At 41.3% G+C, this 19501-nt stretch overlaps 1 protein-coding gene across 3 annotated transcripts in view; it reads right to left on the bottom strand.

The window, feature by feature from the left end:
• Window positions 1-19501, bottom strand: part of exoc3l2b (exocyst complex component 3-like 2b) — a 158078-nt gene that overhangs the window by 80543 nt on the left and 58034 nt on the right. For all 3 annotated transcript variants that reach the window (XM_034168238.1, XM_034168237.1, XM_034168240.1), the window contains exon 2: window positions 543-1052. In XM_034168238.1, coding sequence (XP_034024129.1) covers window positions 543-1015 — 473 coding nt within the window. In that variant the 5' untranslated portion in view covers window positions 1016-1052. The remainder of the gene's footprint in view (window positions 1-542; window positions 1053-19501) is intronic.

Genomic DNA, 19501 nt, shown 5'->3' with positions numbered 1-19501 from the left:
CACGACAAGGAATTAAGCTACTTTCAGATGTCATTTTCCAAAATCAGGACGCTTGATGTGAATAGGTTTTTGTCAGACTGTGATGATGAATCCGTCTGAAGCAAACAGGTAAGATTAAGACTTTATATTTACTTTGTATGTCAATGGTTTTAATATTTGAAACAGTCTGTTTGCATGAGGACTGCAGCTTTCAGCCAATCAATGGACAGCATCAATGGACATATTTCAACTTATAACTTAAAAGAAATGTGTGTCAACAATCACATAACTTCTCTACAGCTTATGCCCCGCGCATGAGCCATATGCTGGCATACGCTGAAAATATTGTGCATGCCCAAAATTTTTCAAGATACTCGGCATATTAGGATGTATATCAGTGTCCTTCAACGTGCACTTAACTTATACAAAACTTACCCATAACTTATTAGACGTATGCCAGCATTTTTAATATGGTCAGTATATGCTGGCTAAATCATCAAGGTGTGACAGGGGTATTAGCAACCTCCCCTTTACCCCAACAAACTCCCTTTATTCCTCTTTACCTTAGCAGACTTCCTTCAGAGCTCCTTCTTCCCCTCTTTTTCTTCTCTGCAGGGGAAGATGATCCTTGCCCCAACCTCTGTGGGGAGGGTGAACCACTTTTGCTGCTCCCAGATGCTCTCAGGTTCTTCCCCAGCTTCCCCAGTGTCTTCAATGGGGATGTGAACTTGAATGAGCCCTTCATTGAGCCTCCTCCACCTCCTCCACCACCTCCTGCCTTCTTTCCTTCATTGGCCTCATTCTCATCCTCCTCATCCTCAAATGGGTTGCGGTCCCTGGGCACGTCCCCATCCAGGAGCGAGCTACCGGGAGACCAGTGGTTGCCATTGTTATGGACTCTGTCATGGTCATTGTCAAAGGGGTTGAGAGGGTGGTGAGGGTTGATGTTGAGGCTCATCCTGCGCAGGATCAAGGCGTTATGTAGTGTCGGTCCACCACCTTTCAGGCGGACTGGGAGGTTTTTGAGGATAGGCATGACAGAGCTAGGGAAGGGGAGAAAGGGAGGGAGGGACCTAGGAAGGGATGGGAAGTTTGTTCATTAAAACTTCACAACAAAATATCAGTTAATTATTTCCACACGACTACTCTCAAAGATAACTTCCTTCATTACAATGTGAGTCAGTTGGGAGATTTGAATTAAAACAGATATATTCAAGATATTAAAGCACAACAAACTATTTTAAAAGGGTTAGGTTAGATTACAGTATAATTTGGCTCATGTTTGCTTTAATGATAGGTGTCCTAGACACTCACATTGACACATAACAGCTGGTTTTCTCTCAACCAGATGGCTCTAAGTTTCATATTGTTCCTTTATTCCAGAGGTCTCCAATGATGTGTCATAACCAGTGCACATGGATTTCAATCTGCAGTTGCAATGAGAACTTGCACCCTCTCATCTTTATGGCACATGGTTGGGACCAGTGGTACTGAGTCACTAAAATAAAAATGTATTCATTCATTGATGCAAACAACAAGTGAAAGTTATATTTAAAACCAGCAATTAAAACAGCTTCGTCGCTTCATCAAAAAACACTTATAGTGGCTGCAGGCTACAGTGGTACCTTGGTTAAATAAGTGCACAGTAGACTCCTTATAGATACACAAGAAAATACAGTTTATCCAATCCTACCCAGCATAATAAATCATGAATGGATTTTAATGATTAATTTAATAATTATAATGATTTATTTAATTATTTATTTAATGAATTAATACATTAGGGATTGAGTCAAACTTCTGGTTTGTAAAGTTCACACCAGTTTATGATTTTGTTATAAAAGTTAATGTTGTTAATGCTCTGTCAAATATATTTACCATTATAATTGTCTTAGTAACTGATTAAACAATGCCATGGAAGAGGAAGTGTACAAAGATCACAGATAAGATTGATGAGACGAGACATTCTTTCATCAGTGCATGATGAACAAGAAGGAAAGGACTATTCGTCTGATTGTCTTATGTTATATGATGAGGCGAGACAATGTTTCATCGGTGCATTATTGACGACCGGCAGTGGATTTTGAAAGTGACTGTCTTATACTACCAAATGATTTCATTCAATGGACTTTGGAACACCTTGGGACTGTATATAAGTGGCATGAAAACTGAATGTACTCGTATTTGTCTCCAGACCTACACTCTGTATGACATCTACCTTTAAAGCTTTAAATAACAAAAGATCTTAGAAACTGAAACCTGTTTCCTCTGGTGTCTCATTTGTTGTCTGTGTCAGATTTTTTTTTAGGTAATTTTCCTAACATATTTTTACTTTACTCATACATATTACTTATTGAACTTACCATTTATTTTGAATTTTATGACTTGTATCACTTATTGAATTGGTCAATAATACTTTTTTATTTTATATGCAGCATGGAGCATAAAGGTAAAATATAGTTATCACCACCTTTGTTGATGATTCATTGGTTTTAGACGATGAGAAGAAGATTATAAAGTTGCAATATTTGTCTTTTTGATCCTGAGAATCCTGTTAGGGCTCCTGATAAGAGGAAGTGAACCCACCCTCACTGAGACAGTTACATTTTTATGGCAGCTGCTCAGATTACAGAGTTCAAACTCAAATGGTGTGTGGTGACTTGCATCACCATAGCAACATATTAGCACCATTAAGTGTAAAAGCAAGTGATTTCATCAACTGTTATTCAGCTTTAACTGCTGACTGGGAACTGCCATGAAAGCCTCCAAGTTATTGCAGGCTTTAGTTGCACGTCTGTAACTACAGTGTGACAAATATTTACAAGGACACTTAAACAGAATTCTAATGCAAATCTGATCGGTTAATTGTGTGAGATTTCAAACCATAAAATATCACCTTCGCCGACCAAATTACTTACAGAAAAATAAACCATGCAAATGATGGAGTTGGATTAGATTGGGAATAACTCCCTTGTGTCTGATGTTTTGCGGATGTTAATGCTGGATTACAGTCACAAATATCCATTTCACCTGCTCCGCTAACACGTCGTCAGTAAAACTCCTTTTTACTGGCTTCGATAACGCGTCTGTGAACTCAATACACAGTTTAGCATACAGACAGGAGGCCATCAGCAAGCTACTGACATTTACTATGTAATGAAGGCTTGGGTGCCCAGTTATAAATGGTCTCATATCACAAGTTCCCAGAACTATAAAATGCTCATAAATCATGAATCATTAATGAAGTGCAGAGAAAGATGTGGCAGTTGGTACAGAAGATATGTGGTGCCTGGAAACAGGAATGAGAATTATTGGGAAAGAAGTCAAATCAAATCAAATCAATTTTATTTATATAGCACCAAATCACAACAAACAGTCACCCCAAGGCGCTTTATATTGTAAGGCAAAAGCCATACAATAATTACAGAAAAACCCCAACGGTCAAAACAACCCCTATGAGCAAGCACTTGGCGACAGTGGGAAGGACTGAAATGACGGTAAAGAAGTGATGGTAAAATAAATGAAAGTTAAAACTTACAAGTGCAAATATCTCCATTTGCCACGGGTCAGACAGTAAAACACTCAGATAAACCAACCTAAGGCTTTGTTAAGGCAGTGTTACTGGAATGACATCAACCAGTTTTCTACGTGTATTCTGTTGTTGGTGCACCAGTTGATTAATGGCATTTTCAACCAAACTGTTGGAGATACATTTCGACAGGCATGGCTCATGTTGGACTTAAAGGTGTTTTTTATTTCTGTGCTGTGTTACATATTTATTAGTATTTGCCAGCGTAGAGAATTATGAGTAAACAAATGAAGCAGATTGGTTATCTGCTTGGGTGGTTGCCGTTTGGGACCTGTGATGCTTCTGTGGCGTGATGCATGCTCCAGGACTTGCCTTGAAAAGAAACAGAAGCTTTTAGTGGTCTGTCACCACCAACTCTCAACAGCAAATTGTCTCTAAGGTACATATTCAATTACATTCTCTGAAGAAGGGGCTGAGGTCCAAAATGCCATGTTCTCAAATCGTTTCTGGGTGATGATTTTTTTACTCCTATTACTCATGTTCCCTAATGTGTAGATCACTGTGGTATGGTGTTGTCTGCATATATAGTCACATTTTCTCCTGTGTCATTCCTTAGCATTGGGAAATCAAAATACTTAATGTCGACATCCTCTGTCTTTCCCTCAGTGCAGATGTCTGCCATTTTTGCTGTACTGCTAGATCAAATTAGAAAAGGTAGTGAGTGGAGTGTAAAGGATGATGACCATGGAAGGAAAGATGGTCTGTGTAGTTCTCAGTTCTCTCCACTCTGCTCCATTCACCACGGCTGAAACACGCATCACCATAACAACCACACAAGGAAACTACCCTCAGTCTTTCCTGGCAACCACCTTGGCAGACAACATTCCATCCCCAACTTCCTTTTCAAGTTGTTGTGGTCTTCAGCCCTGGGACACCTACGTGCTTGATCATGCCCAGAGAACCAAAACGTTAAAGCTTGGCCATCCCTCACAATTAAACTGATACTCATCATTTCCCCCTCCCTACCTTCTTCCTAACTGTTCATTAAAGTTATTCCAACACTCCCCAAGGATCCTCCAGAGAAACTTCGTACCAAATACATCCAGTCACCATCTTAGGTCACTGTTTTTTTTCTCTATGTCTATTTGTGTCTGCCATTTTTGCTGTATTGTTAGATCAAATCAAAAAACGTAGTGAGTGTTGTAAAGGATAATGACCATGGAATGGAAGCTGGTCTGTGTAGTTAGTTTTCAGTTCCCTCCACTCTGTTTAGTTCACTGCGGCTAAACCAAAACTACAGTTTTTGCCTGGAACCTATAATTTGATATCACCACAGGTCCACAAGGGTAATGAGACATGTTTGTTCTCATGCTATGGTGAAATTGATGATTTTGTTACATCTCTACCAACAAAGGCACCCAAGATACGGGACTCCACAAATCAACCCAACATCCAGTCCATGCACACAGTGAACAGAGGAGGTACGACAACACATCCCTGACAAACACCAGAATCTTGTGACTGAGACTCTGCCACCAGTTTTCCCAGCACTAACTGTAAAAGCCAACTATGACGGCATGAACATTCTCAGGATGATCCACAGTGCCGCCTAATTGACCAAATCACATATCAACCTAAACTGACTATTAATAATAAAAGTGTTCATGCAAAGTGAAGGACTACAGGGGGTATTATAGTGCTCTCTGTGCTGGGCAAGGTACTTAAGAGTCATTGACAACAGGATTCAGTGCCAGCAGCTTTCTGCTCGGGGGCCACAGCAGTCTACCCCTCAGACATGTCTACATTGGCCCCAGGGTTCCATGTGAGCTAGTCCAGTTGGCTACCCACATTGGGCTCAACAGGACTAGCCTAAGCCCACCTCCAACCAACTGGGCCTCCGGTGGAGCCCTTGGACAAAACTGCATTGGCCCCATTTGAGCTGCCCATGTGGAACCCACATGGGGCCAATGTTGATGTGTTTGCTGGGTAGTTTCATATCCAGGAAGTCAACCATTGAGTGTTTTCTTGCTCTGTGAAGTGCTCATTGTGTGTGACAAATGGCCAGGCTTCTTTCAATTTTCAATTTTCTTAAAGCATTTCATTTGGTGTACCTCAGTCCAAACGTTCATCAAAATATGTTGTATATTTGGCAGCAGTGACATAAACACACCCTCAGATCAGTTGCAGAAACCCTGGAGTATTCCACTCTGCCCCTCGCACTATCGCTGTTGTTTCCTCTCCTATTGTTTGTGTCCAGAAGCTTCCATGATGCCCTGTGACCCTCTTGAAGAAAACATGTTTTGTGTGAGCATCGCCGGGCTCCGTGTGGGTTTCCTGACCTTACCACCGGGGCTGCTGGGTATTTATGGAAGCAGTGCAGTTGAATCACTTCCCACTTCATCCTGACTGTACGTGCATGTGAATGGTTGCATGCCTTCCTTCATAGACATGTCTTACAATGTTCATGCAAGAATGTTTGTCTGTACTGCTTTCCTTTTCATGCTCATGTGTATTCCTTTGGGAACGTGGATGTGTCTATTTGTGGGAGCAGCAGTAAGTCCAAAGCTGGTAAGCCTGGAAACCAACGTGACACAAAATGTGCTCCCAGTGGGGCTCACACACTCAGCCAAAGTGAGTGTAAAGAATGTTCAGAAGCAGGTAGTGATGAGGTTTTTCTATTGTTCAGATCTGTTTCCATTAACCAGTGCTGGATAGTCATGTGTTTAACAGCTGGTGCAGTGGTCCCCATAGTTGTCCATCAAGCTACCCCATGCATAATTCCTTGTCCAATAAACTTAAACACAATAAAATACATGACCTGCAGGTTTATGTTTAGTTTTGTTCAAGAGGTGTCAAGTTAATGTCGAATTGTGTTGGGAAAGATTACCTTCAAAATGTAATTATTCTGTTAAAAATGTAAAAGCAATGTAACTATCAGAGTAATCTAACATTGTGTTTGATTACTTTTCTAGCAAATGTGTTAAATTGGACAATAAAGCTGAAAAATCTTAAATATATAAATGTAAACCTGGCAGAGTATGTTGCAGGGTTCTCGGTTCATGGGTTTTTATTGTTTTTGTGTCATGTCTGTCCTCTGTGGGTTTGCTCTGAGTCCTTTTTTGCATATACTCACCTGTCCTATCTGTCTCCTGTGGCCTGTGTGGGTATTGGTATGGGTGCGTGTTCCACACCTGGTGTGTGGGGGCACACCCCTCGGTATGTGTTTGTGTCAGTTGTCTGCGGATGTGTTCGTGTTCACCTGTCGTCCTGTCTGCGTGTGTGCGTATGCGCATGCACAGTCCTTGTCATGTCTTCGTTGCTTCCCCCATCCTCCGTATCTGGTGCGTCTGCTGTCTGCTTTGTGTCCGAGTCCTGTGTGAGTTTCGTGCGTGCTTGTCTAGTTGATCTCCAGTGTCTGTCTTTCATGTGTGTCTCATTTCAGTGTGTGGTGGGTGTGTCTCTGTGTTTGTCACCCTTCCAGTGGTTTTGTATGCTACTCCGTTGTTTCCTGTTGAGCACCCTGTTCGACTCCACCTGGTTTTTCAAGATTGTAAGTGTTTGCACCTCACTTTTGTTTTTGGTTACTCCTGGTTTTTAGCTACTAGTCTTTGCTGGATTGTTCACGTGGATGATATTGTCACCATAGAACTTCGCGGTCACCTTGGTCTTGTTAGGAGAGACGGCATCCATCCCACTTTGGATGGAGCAGCTCTATTTCTAGAAATCTGGCTAATTTTCTAAATCCTCCAAACCGTGACTATCAGGGTTGGACCAGGAAGCAGAGTTGTTAGTCTTACACACCTCTCTGCCAGCTTCTCTCCCCCTGCCATCCCCTCATACCCCATCCCCGTAGAGACGGTGCCTGCTCCCAGACTACCAATAACCAGCAAAAATCTATTTAAGCATAAAAATTCAAAAAGAAAAAATAATATAGCACCTTCTACTGCACCACAGACTAAAACAGTTAAATGTGGTCTATTAAACATTAGGTCTCTCTCTTCTAAGTCCCTGTTGGTAATGTTTAATAATTGATCAACATATTGATTTATTCTGCCTAACAGAAACCTGGTTACAGCAGGATGAATATGTTAGTTTAAATGAGTCAACACCCCCGAGTCACACTAACTGTCAGAATGCTCGTAGCACGGGCCGGGGCGGTGGATTAGCAGCAATCTTCCATTCCAGCTTATTAATTAATCAAAAACCCAGACAGAGCTTTAATTCATTTGAAAGCTTGTCTCTTAGTCTTGTCCATCCAAATTGGAAGTCCCAAAAACCAGTTTTATTTGTTATTATCTATCGTCCACCTGGTCGTTACTGTGAGTTTCTCTGTGAATTTTCAGACCTTTGTCTGACTTAGTGCTTAGCTCAGATAAGATAATTATAGTGGGCGATTTAACATCCACACAGATGCTGAGAATGACAGCCTCAACACTGCATTTAATCTATTATTAGACTCTATTGGCTTTGCTCAAAAGTAAATGAGTCCACCACCACTTTAATCATATCTTAGATCTTGTTCTGACTTATGGTATGGAAATAGAAGACTTAAACAGTATTCCCTGAAAACTCCCTTCTGTCTGATCATTTTTTAATAACATTTACATTTACTCTGATGGACTACCCAGCAGTGGGGAATAAGTTTCATTACACTAGAAGTCTTTCAGAAAGCCGCTGTAACTAGGTTTAAGGATATGGATTCCTTCTTTATGTTCTCTAATGCCATATAACAACACAGTGCAGAGTAGCTACCTAAACTCTGTAAGGGAGATAGAGTATCTCGTCAATAGTTTTACTCCTCATTGAAGACAACTTTGGATGCTGTAGCTCCTCTGAAAAAGAGAGCTTTAAATCAGAAGTGTCTGACTCCATGGTATAACTCTCAAACTCGTAGCTTAAAGCAGATAACCCGTAAGTTGGAGAGGAAATGGCGTCTCACTAATTTAGAAGATCTTCACTTAGCCTGGAAAAAGAGTCTGTTGCTCTATAATAAAGCCCTCCGTAAAGCTAGGACATCTTTCTACTCATCACTAATTGAAGAAAATAAGAACAACCCCAGGTTTCTTTTCAGCACTGTAGCCAGGCTGACAAAGAGTCAGAGCTCTACTGAGCTGAGTATTCCATTATCTTTAACTAGTATGAGTTCATGACTTTCTTTGCTAACAAAATTTTAACTATTAGTGAAAAAAATTACTCATAACCATCCCAAAGACGTATCGTTATCTTTGGCTGCTTTCAGTGATGCCGGTATTTGGTTAGACTCTTTCTCTCCGATTGTTCTGTCTGAGTTATTTTCATTAGTTACTTCATTCCAAACCATCAACATGTTATTATAGACCCCATTCCTACCAGGCTGCTCAAGGAAGCCCTACCCATATTTAATGCTTCGATCTTAAATATGATCAATCTATCTTTGTTAGGTGCTATGTACCACAGGCTTTTAAGGTGGCAGTAGTATAACCATTACTTAAAAAGCCATCACTTGACCCAGCTATCTTAGCTAATTATAGGCCATCTCCAACCTTCCTTTTCTCTCAAAAATTCTTGAAAGGGTAGTTGTAAAACAGCTAACTGATCATCTGCAGAGGAATGGGCTATTTGAAGAGTTTCGTCAGTGTTTTAGAATTCATCATAGTACAGAAACAGCAATTAGTGAAGGTACAAATGATCTTCTATGGCCTCGGACAGTGGACTCATCTCTGTGCTTGTTCTGTTAGACCTCAGTGCTGCTTTTGATACTGTTGACCATGAAAATTTTATTACAGAGATTAGAGCATGCCATAGGTATTAAAGGCACTGCGCTGCGGTGGTTTGAATCATATTTGTCTAATAGATTACAATTTGTTCATGTAAATGGGGAATCTTCTTCACAGACTAAAGTTAATTATGGAGTTCCACAAGGTTCTGTGCTAGGACCAATTTTATTCACTTTATATATGCTTCCCTTAGGCAGTATTATTAGACGGTACTGCTTAAATTTTCATTGTTACGCAGATGATACCCAGCTTTATCTTATCCATGAAGCCAGAGGACACACACCAACTTAGCTAACTGCAGGATTGTCTTACAGACATAAAGACATGGATGACCTCTAATTTCCTGCTTTTAACTCAGATAAAACTGAAGTTATGTGTTTGGCCCCACAAATCTTAGAACCTGGTGTCTAACCAGATCCTTACTCTGGATGGCATTACCCTGACCTCTAGTAATACTGTGAGAAATCTTGGAGTCATTTTTGATCAGGATATGTCATTCAAAGCGCATATTAAACAAATATGTAGGACTGCTTTTTTGGCATTTACGCAATATCCTCTAAAATCAGAAAGGTCTTGTCTCAGAGTGATGCTGAAAAACTAATTCATGCATTTATTTCCTCTAGGCTGGGACTATTGTAATTCATTATTATCAGGTTTGTCTAAAAGTTCCCTAACAAGCCTTCAGTTAATTCAAAATGCTGCAGCTAGAGTGCTGACGGGGACTAGAAGGAGAGAGCATATCTCACCCATATTGGCCTCTCTCATTGGCTTCCTGTTAATTCTAGAATAGAATTTAAAATTCTTCTTCTTACTTATAAGGTTTTGAATAATCAGGTCCCATCTTATCTGAGGGACCTCGTAGTACCATATCACCCCAATAGAGCGCTTCGCTCTCAGACTGCAGGCTTACTTGTAGTTCCTAGGGTTTGGTAAGAGTTAGAATGGGAGGCAGAGCCTTCAGCTTCAGGCTCCCTCTCTGTGGAACCAGCTCCCAATTCAGATCAGGGAGACAGACACCCTCTCTACTTTAAGATTAGGCTTAAAACTTTCCTTTTTGCTAAAGCTATAGTTAGGGCTGGATCAGGTGACCCTGAACATCCCTTAGTTATGCTGCTATAGACGTAGACTGCTGGGGGGTTCCCATGATGCACTGTTTCTTTCTCTTTTTGCTATGTATGACCCACTCTGCACTTTAATCATTAGTGATCGATCTCTGCTCCCCTCCACAGCATGTCTTTTTCCTGGTTCTCTCCCTCAGCCCCAACCAGTCCCAGCAGAAGACTGCCCCTCCCTGAGCCTGGTTCTGCTGGAGGTTTCTCCCTGTTAAAAGGGAGTTTTTCCTTCCCACTGTAGCCAAGTGCTTGCTCACAGGGGTCGTTTTGACCGTTGGGGTTTTACATCATTATTGTATGGCCTTGCCTTACAATATAAAGCGCCTTGGGGCAACTGTTTGTTGTGATTTGGCGCTATATAAAAAAAAAAATTGATTGATTGATTGATTGGTCGCATTAAACACCTTGGGTTTTTGCCCTCAAACTGGCTGCTTGCATTTGGTGTCCAATCTTGACTCAGTTTAGCAGTAAATGTAAAAGTCAAAAGTTTATTCAAAAGTCCTCAATATAACTTGAATTAAGATTGTTTAGTCATCTGCATAGAACATCAGCTCCTCCCCTACGTCTCCCAGTGTCCCCCTCTGTCCTGTCCCCCAAAATACACCATTCCAAACAATCACATTGTTATAAAACTGAACACTTTGTATATAATAAGTTACCAGATACGTATGTTTCTAGATCGGATTTTTAGTCTCTAGGGCAGGGTTGCCCAAGTTTGGTCCTCGAGATCTACCTTCCTGACACTCTTAGTTTGTCTCCCTGTTCCAACACACCTGAATCCAATGAAAGGCTCATTAAAAGCCAGCTAACGGGTCTTTCATTGGATTCAGGTGTGTTGGAACAGGGAGACAACTAAGAGTATCAGGAAGGTAGATCTCAAGGACTGAACTTGGGCACTCCTGCTCTAGGGAATGTCAAAAGTCACTAAATTTTCAACACTGAGACAGATACTCTTAGCAGATAGGATGTGTCAGTGTACATTCAGAAATAAGAACCAATAAATGTGTGTCAGTGGCTTGGTTACCCATGTTGTTAAGAAATGTGCATTTTCCTACATAGAAAGATGCAAAGCACCATCGGCATAAATGAATATTTACACACTACTTTTTTCATTCTATCCAAATGTATTTTCTTTATCATCACAATAATTTACTAGTAACTGTAAGTTAAGTCCATATTTTTTCTCAGTAAGTATATTGGATTACAATTACATTTATTTTGTAATTTAATTACGTAACTCAGTAGATGTAACCAGCTATTCCCAAACACTGATGTCTGAAGTGCATAGCATGAAAGGACTTGTGACCAGATTCCTCTGTTCGATTCCCCATCAGATAGGAAAATCATTCAGGTGCAGTTGAGCAATGTCGTTTATCCCAAGGTGCTCCCATGTGTAGTTGAGTGCATTTGCTCGGAGCACTGACATCAATGCTGTGTGTGGTGTGTGTGTGTGTGTGTGTGTGTGTGTGTGTGTGTGTGGTGTGTGTGTGTGAGTAATGCCTTGTTGTAAAGTGCTTTGAGCATCAGATGGAAAAAACACAACGGTAAATGTCATCCATTTACTATTTAAGCACATTTGTAGTGTGTTCAACTCCGCAGCCGATCTGCTCTATGTAAGTCTGATCCCGTCAGATCTCAGAAGCTAAGCAGTGTGGGACCTGGTTAGTACTTGGATGGGAGACCTCTTTGGAACACCAGCGGCTGTGTGTGTTTCTCCAGGTAACACTGGAGTTGCGTCAGGAAGGGCATCTGGCATAAAACCTGTGCCAAATATCAATGCGGATCTGGTTGTATCCGCTGTGGTGACCCCGAACACAAAACGGGAGCAGCCGAATGGACAACCTGTAGTGTGTTCAACTTCACGTTACGTTTCACACAGTGAGTAATTTACGTGCAGCATAAGGAGCAGGATGCAAAGGGATTTTATTTCATCAGTCAATTAATCATGTGTGTTTTGGGCATAACATGGGTTAAATGTTAGGTATACTGGAACCTGGTATTGGTATTTAGATAGCATATTCAAGTAAGAGATCTTGAATGAATGAATGAATTTTTATTTGGCGCACACATAAATCCAGAACAACAAAACATACCAAAGAGGAGAAAAAAAAAAAAACAATCCACAATGCCACATGTGCAGTCCGAAACGGTGTAGGCAGAAGCAAAGAGCTTATAAACACCTACCCTTTAACTAAAAGTGCAAATTATACATATGTATATAAAACTATACATATACCTCATACAAAGTATAAATTGATCACAGAACTAATGTTTCGCAAACATAGTACAAGCAGCAGTGCACCATAAACAAGACAAAATCAATAAACCTAATTTGATATATTACAGCAAGCAGTCAAATACAATGAAGATTATAACTGGAGTCTCTCGTTTTAAACAGGTCCTGGACATGTTGCGGCAGAAGTTTGTTTTAAACTTTGAACATGAATTGTATTATGATATAATCAATCATATTCCAAAATTTCAAAATATGCCAACGAATGAACAATGGATTTGTTGGCTCACGATATGGTTCTTACTAATAATTTTTATAGCTTCTTCTGGAGTAAAAATATAGGATTTGTGTTGTGTTTTCTGGTGAAGAAACTAATATACGGGCTGTCCGTAAAGTATAGGTCCTTTTTATTTTTTCAAAAACTATATGGATTTCATTCATATGTTTTTACGTCAGACATGCTTGCACCCTCGTGCGCATGCGTGAGTTTTTCCATGCCTGTCAGTGACGTCATTCGCCTGTGAGCACTCCTTGTGGGAGGAGTTGTCCAGCCCCTCATTGGAATTCCTTTGTCTGAGAAGTTGCTGAGAGAGCTGGCGCTTGTTTGATCAAAATTTTTTCTAAACCTTGTGAGACACATCGAAGTGGACATGGTTCGAAAATTAAGCTGGTTTTCAGTGAAAATTTGAACAGCTGATGAGAGATTTTGAGGTGATTCTGTCGCTTTAAGGACTTTTCACGGTGCGAGACATCGTGCAGCGCTCTCAGGCAGCGTCGTCAGCCTGTTTCAAGCTTAAAACCTCCACATTCAGGCTCTATTGATCCAGGACTCGTGAGAGAAACAGAGAAGTTTCAGAAGAAGTCGGTTTCAGCATTTTATCCGGATATTCCACGGTTAAAGGAGATTTTTTTAATGAAAGACGTGCGGACGGGGTCCGCGCGTCGGGACGCAGCCGACGCGGGCGCGGCGGCACAGGAAAAACACCTCCGTGTTGATAACCATTTGTTAAAAATCCAGTTGGCTTTTGATGGCTTTCAGTGGAGTGAGTATATGAGAAATTGTTTATCAGCTGGAGATGTTCCAACTTGTCCTCAAGGCTTCCAACAGAGGTGTTTTTCCTGTGGCGGAGCGTCGCAGCGGCTGCGAGCCGACGCTGCAATCCGCCCGCACGTCTTTCATTAAAAAAATCTCCTTTAACAGTGGAATATCCGGATAAAATGCTGAAACCGACTTCTTCTGAAACTTCTCTGTTCTCTCACGACGTCCTGGATCAATAGAGCCTGAAATGTGGAGGTTTTAAGCTTGAAACAGGCTGATGACGCTGCCTGAGAGCGCTGCGCGACGTCTCGCACCGTGAAAAGTCCTAAAGCGGCCAGAATCACCTCAAAATCTCTCATCAGCTGTTAAAATTTCACTGAAGACCAGCGTAATTTTTCGAACCATGTCCACTTCGATGTGTCTCACAGGTTTAGAAAAATTTTGATCAAACAAAGCGCCAGTCTCTCTCAGCAACTTCTCAGACAAAGGAATTCCGACGAGGGGCTGGACGACTCCTCCCACAAGGAGTGCTCACAGGCGAATGACGTCACCGACAGGCGTGGAAAAACTCACGCATGCGCACGAGGGTTCAAGCATGTCTGACGTAAAAACATATGAATGAAATCCATAATAGTTTTTTTGAAAAAATAAAAAGGACCTATACTTACGGACAGACCTCGTATGTGCAAAGCTTTAATCCACACAACTTGATCATTCTACAGGAACATCCACCAAAGCTCCCTGAGATGAAGCACACTGGGTGAAGTTATGAATGTGGCATATCTTTATGTACAAACATAGGGTAAGCTTGTTGTGAACCCACTCATGTAAGGCACTTCTGAATGCTGCTTCATATAAATGACAAAAAAAAAGTCTGAGCTCGACTTTTAGACCAGGTTTGTGGGTGGTCTTTCTTGGAATCACTTTCGGCTAGCCTCATTATAGCATCAACATTGTGCCTGGCCACACCGTCATTTTAACGGCCAATACAATTACTCTTGTTGCAGAAACAACATAGGCTCTGGATGTGAAATGACACTGCTTTAGAGGTAAACGAGCAGTGACACATCTGCTGCACTGTGTACTGCTTTGTGCCAGATGTAGTAGGATACAGCCCAAACTGTGTTGACATTAGAGCAAAAAACTCTGAGGAGAAACAGTAGCAGCCAAAAGAAACACAGCAAAAACTGTCCACTGATCTAAACTGCTGTGATGAGTGTGCTGTTGTAAAACATTTTTCTACCCAACTCATCACATATTTACACTTGGTCAGTACCCCTTAGCACCACTATGTGAAGAATTGTGTACTTTGCGTCATTTAGTGACGTGTGTGGTGGGGTTGCACATTAACATATACACTCAACAAAAATATAAATGCAACACTTTTGGTTTTGCTCCCATTTTGTATGAGATGAACTCAAAGATCTAAACCTTTTCCACATATACAATATCACCATTTCTCTCAATATTGTTCACAACCAGTCTAAATCTGTGATGGTGAGCACCTCTCCTTGCTGAGATAATCCATCCACCTCACAGGTGTGCCATATCAAGATGCTGATTAGACACCATGATTAGTGCACAGGTGTGCCTTAGACTGCCCACAATAAAAGGCCACTCTGAAAGGTGCAGTTTTATCACGCAGCACAATGCCACAGATGTCGCAAGATTTGAGGGAGCGTGCAATTGGCATGCTGACAGCAGAATGTCAACCAGAGCTGTTGCTCTTGTATTGAATGTTCATTTCTCTACCATAAGCCGTCTCCAAAGGCGTTTTCAGGAGAATTTGGCAGTACATCCAACCAGCCTCACAACCGCAGACCACGTGTACCACACCAGCCCAGGACCTCCACATCCAGCATGTTCACCTCCAAGATCGTCTGAGGAACCAGCCACTCGCGACAGCTGCTGGAACAATCGGTTTGCATAACCAAAGAATTTCTGCACAAACTGTCAGAACTGTCTCAGGGAACGTCATCTGCATGCTCGTCGTCCTCATCTGGGTCTCGACCTGACTCCAGTTCGTTGTTTACCGATTTGAGTGGGCAATGCTCACATTCGCTGCGTTGGCACGTTGGAGAGGTGTTCTCTTCCGGATGATGCGAAGGAGAGGTGTTGCCACTGCATGAGGCAAATGGTGGTCACACCAGATACTGACTGGTTCCCCCCCCAGTAAAACAAAACTGCACCTTTCAGAGTGGCCTTTTATTGTGGGCAGTCTAAGGCCACACCTGTGCACTAATCATGGTGTCCTAATCAGCATCTTGATATGGCACACCTGTGAGGTGGGATGGATATCTCAGCAAAGGAGAAGTGCTCACTATCACAGATTAGACTGGTTTGTAACAATATTTGAGGGAAATGGTGGTATTGTGTATGTGGAAAAAGTTTTAGATCTTTGAGTTAATCTCATGCAAAATGGGAGCAAAACCAAAAGTGTTGCGTTTATATTTTTGTTGAGTATAGTTGCCTTAATTTTCTTGGATAACAAACAAAGCTATCAGCTTGACACCTACATCATCCATCAACACAGCAGTGAATGTTTATAGGTGTTTGGATTATGATTATGGGGGACTGAACTCATAACATATTGTCATTCGGTCATGACGAGGGCTTTGCATCAAAATGTGACGAGTTGGGTGTGACAATGGAAAAGCCCATTTGAGGTTATGTAATGGTGCCCAGCAGGTGGTGCTATGCCGTGAGTAAGCCTTAAGCCTCGGTCACACGGCACTAATGAAGGACACCGAAGCCAAATGAAACAAGAAATCTGGATTTACTCTGACATTTCGGAGGCATCGTTAACCGTCGTCCAGCTTCGTTCCTGCAGCAGAATTTTCTTCGTTCCTTTGTCAGAAAAATGTGAACGAATCCCAACGACAACCTCAATTCACCTGTATTCTGTTTTGCTGTCTGTCTTGATGGTTCCTTATCGTTTGCGTAGTTTCTGTAATGTCAGTGTTCTGTTTGACTTCGTCCAACCTCCCTAATCCAACGTCTTGAAGGAACGTTGACAATATCTGAACGGTTCAATAACTAAAGCTCAGACGAGCTGAACGTGATTCGTCCTTGTGTGGCATACTTTACGCACGTTCCAGCCGTTTTCAGGCTGGTCTGTGTGTGCACACATGTTGTTGTGAAGACAAATATCTCTCATCTGTTGTCAAGACAACCAAATCCCGCACCTGCAACTACTGCGGACATGAGGACAAGGCTGGCTGCGCTCGGTCTCATACCAGCTGTCAGTCACGCCATTGTGAATTTTTTGTTTTGATTTTGTTTAAATAGTCAAGGTCGACGTTCGCTTTGTTTTTTTCCCGTTACTTTTGGTTTTGTTTTGTTCCTTTTTGTGCTCTTGATTTGCAGGCTTCTCAGTGATGGGGAAGGTGCAGAATCATTCATCCACCTTTTCTTGACGATTTGTGACATTGTGACTTTTTATCCTTTGTTCAGCTATCACCGTGTGCTGTGTGACCGGGCCTTTCATCTCCGATGGCAAAAGACATACTACCAGCAAATGCTGGGGCCCTTGGGCTTTAGCGGTTCTAATGACTGCCTCATATGACTGTGATGTTAAGCACACAAAGGGGCCATGAAAAGAGCTATCAAACTCACATGAAAAGCATCAATTTGACTGCATCAAGGCACTAAACATGACTTTTCAATTGCATAGTGGTGAAAAGGTCAACGTAACAAACATTTACACTGAGGTGAAACAAGTGGCAGCAGCTTACTGGATTGTTGGAGAGATATCCAACAGGACAACAACGTGAATCTAAATGTGGGTGTTTACTGTTGATGCATGTCTCCACAGATAACCAGGTGATGTGTAGCCGCTGAAGGGAAAAGTTCAGAACAGGCTGTACTTCAACCAAAAATAAAAACAGGGGATTAATGAACGAGCTGAGGTCTTATCACTCACATCCTGTCCAAACTTTATCACTTTTCCTTTTTTAACACGCAGTTCATTGCAATTCTTCCGCACCCACAGCCAAATATAGAACTGTGTAGATTACTGTCCGAATGGGTGAAAAAAAAGAAGGTCTATCAAATGTAACCTAAAAGTCTGAGCTAACTAATGTATCAAAACCCAAGTTTTAGGAAAAGATAAGAATTTGCACCATCAGCTCTGATTACACTGAAAAAAGAACCATCTTAAAAAGTTGTTTCAATTGGTAACATCTAAATGAATTAAATTGTCTGAACTTAAGTTAATAAGTTAGATCAACTCTAACTTACAAACTTAAGTTCAAACAACTTAATTCATTTAGATGTTACCAATTGAAATAATTCATTTAAGTTGGTTCAAATGTTCTCTTTTTTCATTGTATGTAAATTCAAAGTTAGCCAGGCCTAAATTTTACAAGGGATACAAGAATCTTTGTTGATACTATGCAGTACAACAAGACTATAGGCTCCTCAGCCACACAATACAAAGAATATGTAAATAGACTGAATATTAAAAGTTCATCACAAGTCCACGTTCCGCAGTAGGATAAGAGTTTATTAGTTATTTCCACCCGTGAGAACACTTAAAGGTGAGTGCACACAAGCACACATTCATCATCACTGTTTGGTTTACACTCCCACTTACTGAATGCCAAACAGTGTTTACTAGCAGAGGGGGAATTTTACTGGAATTCTGTTGGAAATTCACTGGAATTTTAAGTGGACATTCTGATTTTGAAATGTTCTCTGATTTTGAAATGTCCTCTTTATGATAATCTCTCAACAAGCTAATAAATACCAGTCTGGCATTTCATGAACAAACAACATCAGCTGCAGATTGTCTCACATTACTGTGGAAGCTCAGAAAACATTCAGCTTTTTGAGAATGTTTTTAATTTGTTCCCGGTCTTTCATTTGCTTCAGTTTTCAAGATTCTTTCTGACTTTTAAACAAAGTGTTTTTCATTGAATTGTCAAAGGCCATATTTTATTACCTTGAAACAAATTTATTTGTGTCAGATTGTTTTGGCTTTTGCCCCATCCACTACCCATAGAACAGCACGGAGACCCCTGATTGTCTTCTTGAGGGTGGTGACCCCATGCTGGTTCTTCAAGTTGAACCTGAGCAAGCTCCATGGCTGTTTACCTGGGCACCAGACGCTTGCCTGCAAGATCCCCCCAAACGATCCAGGAGGAATCCCCAGTTTCCCTAATCCAAGGTACCTCTATCTTTATTGTGTCAATCATCAAGGGTCTTTTCTGAATTGTCCTTTGTCTGTCTCCTCACCTGGGACCAATTTACCAAGGGTAGCGCTCCGAGGAGCTAACTCAGACAAAACAGCTCCTAGGATAACTGGAGCACACAAACCCCTCCACCATGACAAGCTGTCAATCCACAGAGGGGACAGGGTGCAAACCTTAAATAGAACCTTAAACCTTCAAATCTATCCTACAAGTAAATTGCTGAGAGGTAGCAAAGCTGTATTTCTTTTATATAAAAACAGCTGGTTTTTATTTCAAAATATACATTTACATTTATGAATGAGATTAACACGCAAATATGTGGACCACAACAGAAATAAGTGTTTACAAATGATTATGCTCTCTCATTATTATAATGCACTCTCTCTGTATACGAGGTCTGTTAGAAAAGAATCCAACCATTTTATTTTTTGCAAAAACTATATGGATTTGAATCATGTGTGATTGCATCAGCCAAGCTTGAACCTTTCGTGTGTGTGCGTGAGTTTTTTCACGCCTGTCGGTTGCGTCATTCGCCTGTGAGCACGCCTTGTGGGAGGAGTGGTCCAGCCTCCTCGGCGGATTATGGCTGAGCGACTGCCGCTTTACTGCATCAAAATTTTTTCAGAAACTGTGAGAGACAGCCAGGTGGAAACCATTTGGA

The sequence above is a fragment of the Thalassophryne amazonica genome, chromosome 4 (genome assembly GCF_902500255.1).
Source record: "Thalassophryne amazonica chromosome 4, fThaAma1.1, whole genome shotgun sequence".
In the NCBI taxonomy this organism is placed as follows: domain Eukaryota; kingdom Metazoa; phylum Chordata; class Actinopteri; order Batrachoidiformes; family Batrachoididae; genus Thalassophryne; species Thalassophryne amazonica.
Note: the sequence above shows the minus strand (reverse complement) of the source record. Positions and strands in the feature narration are given on the sequence as shown.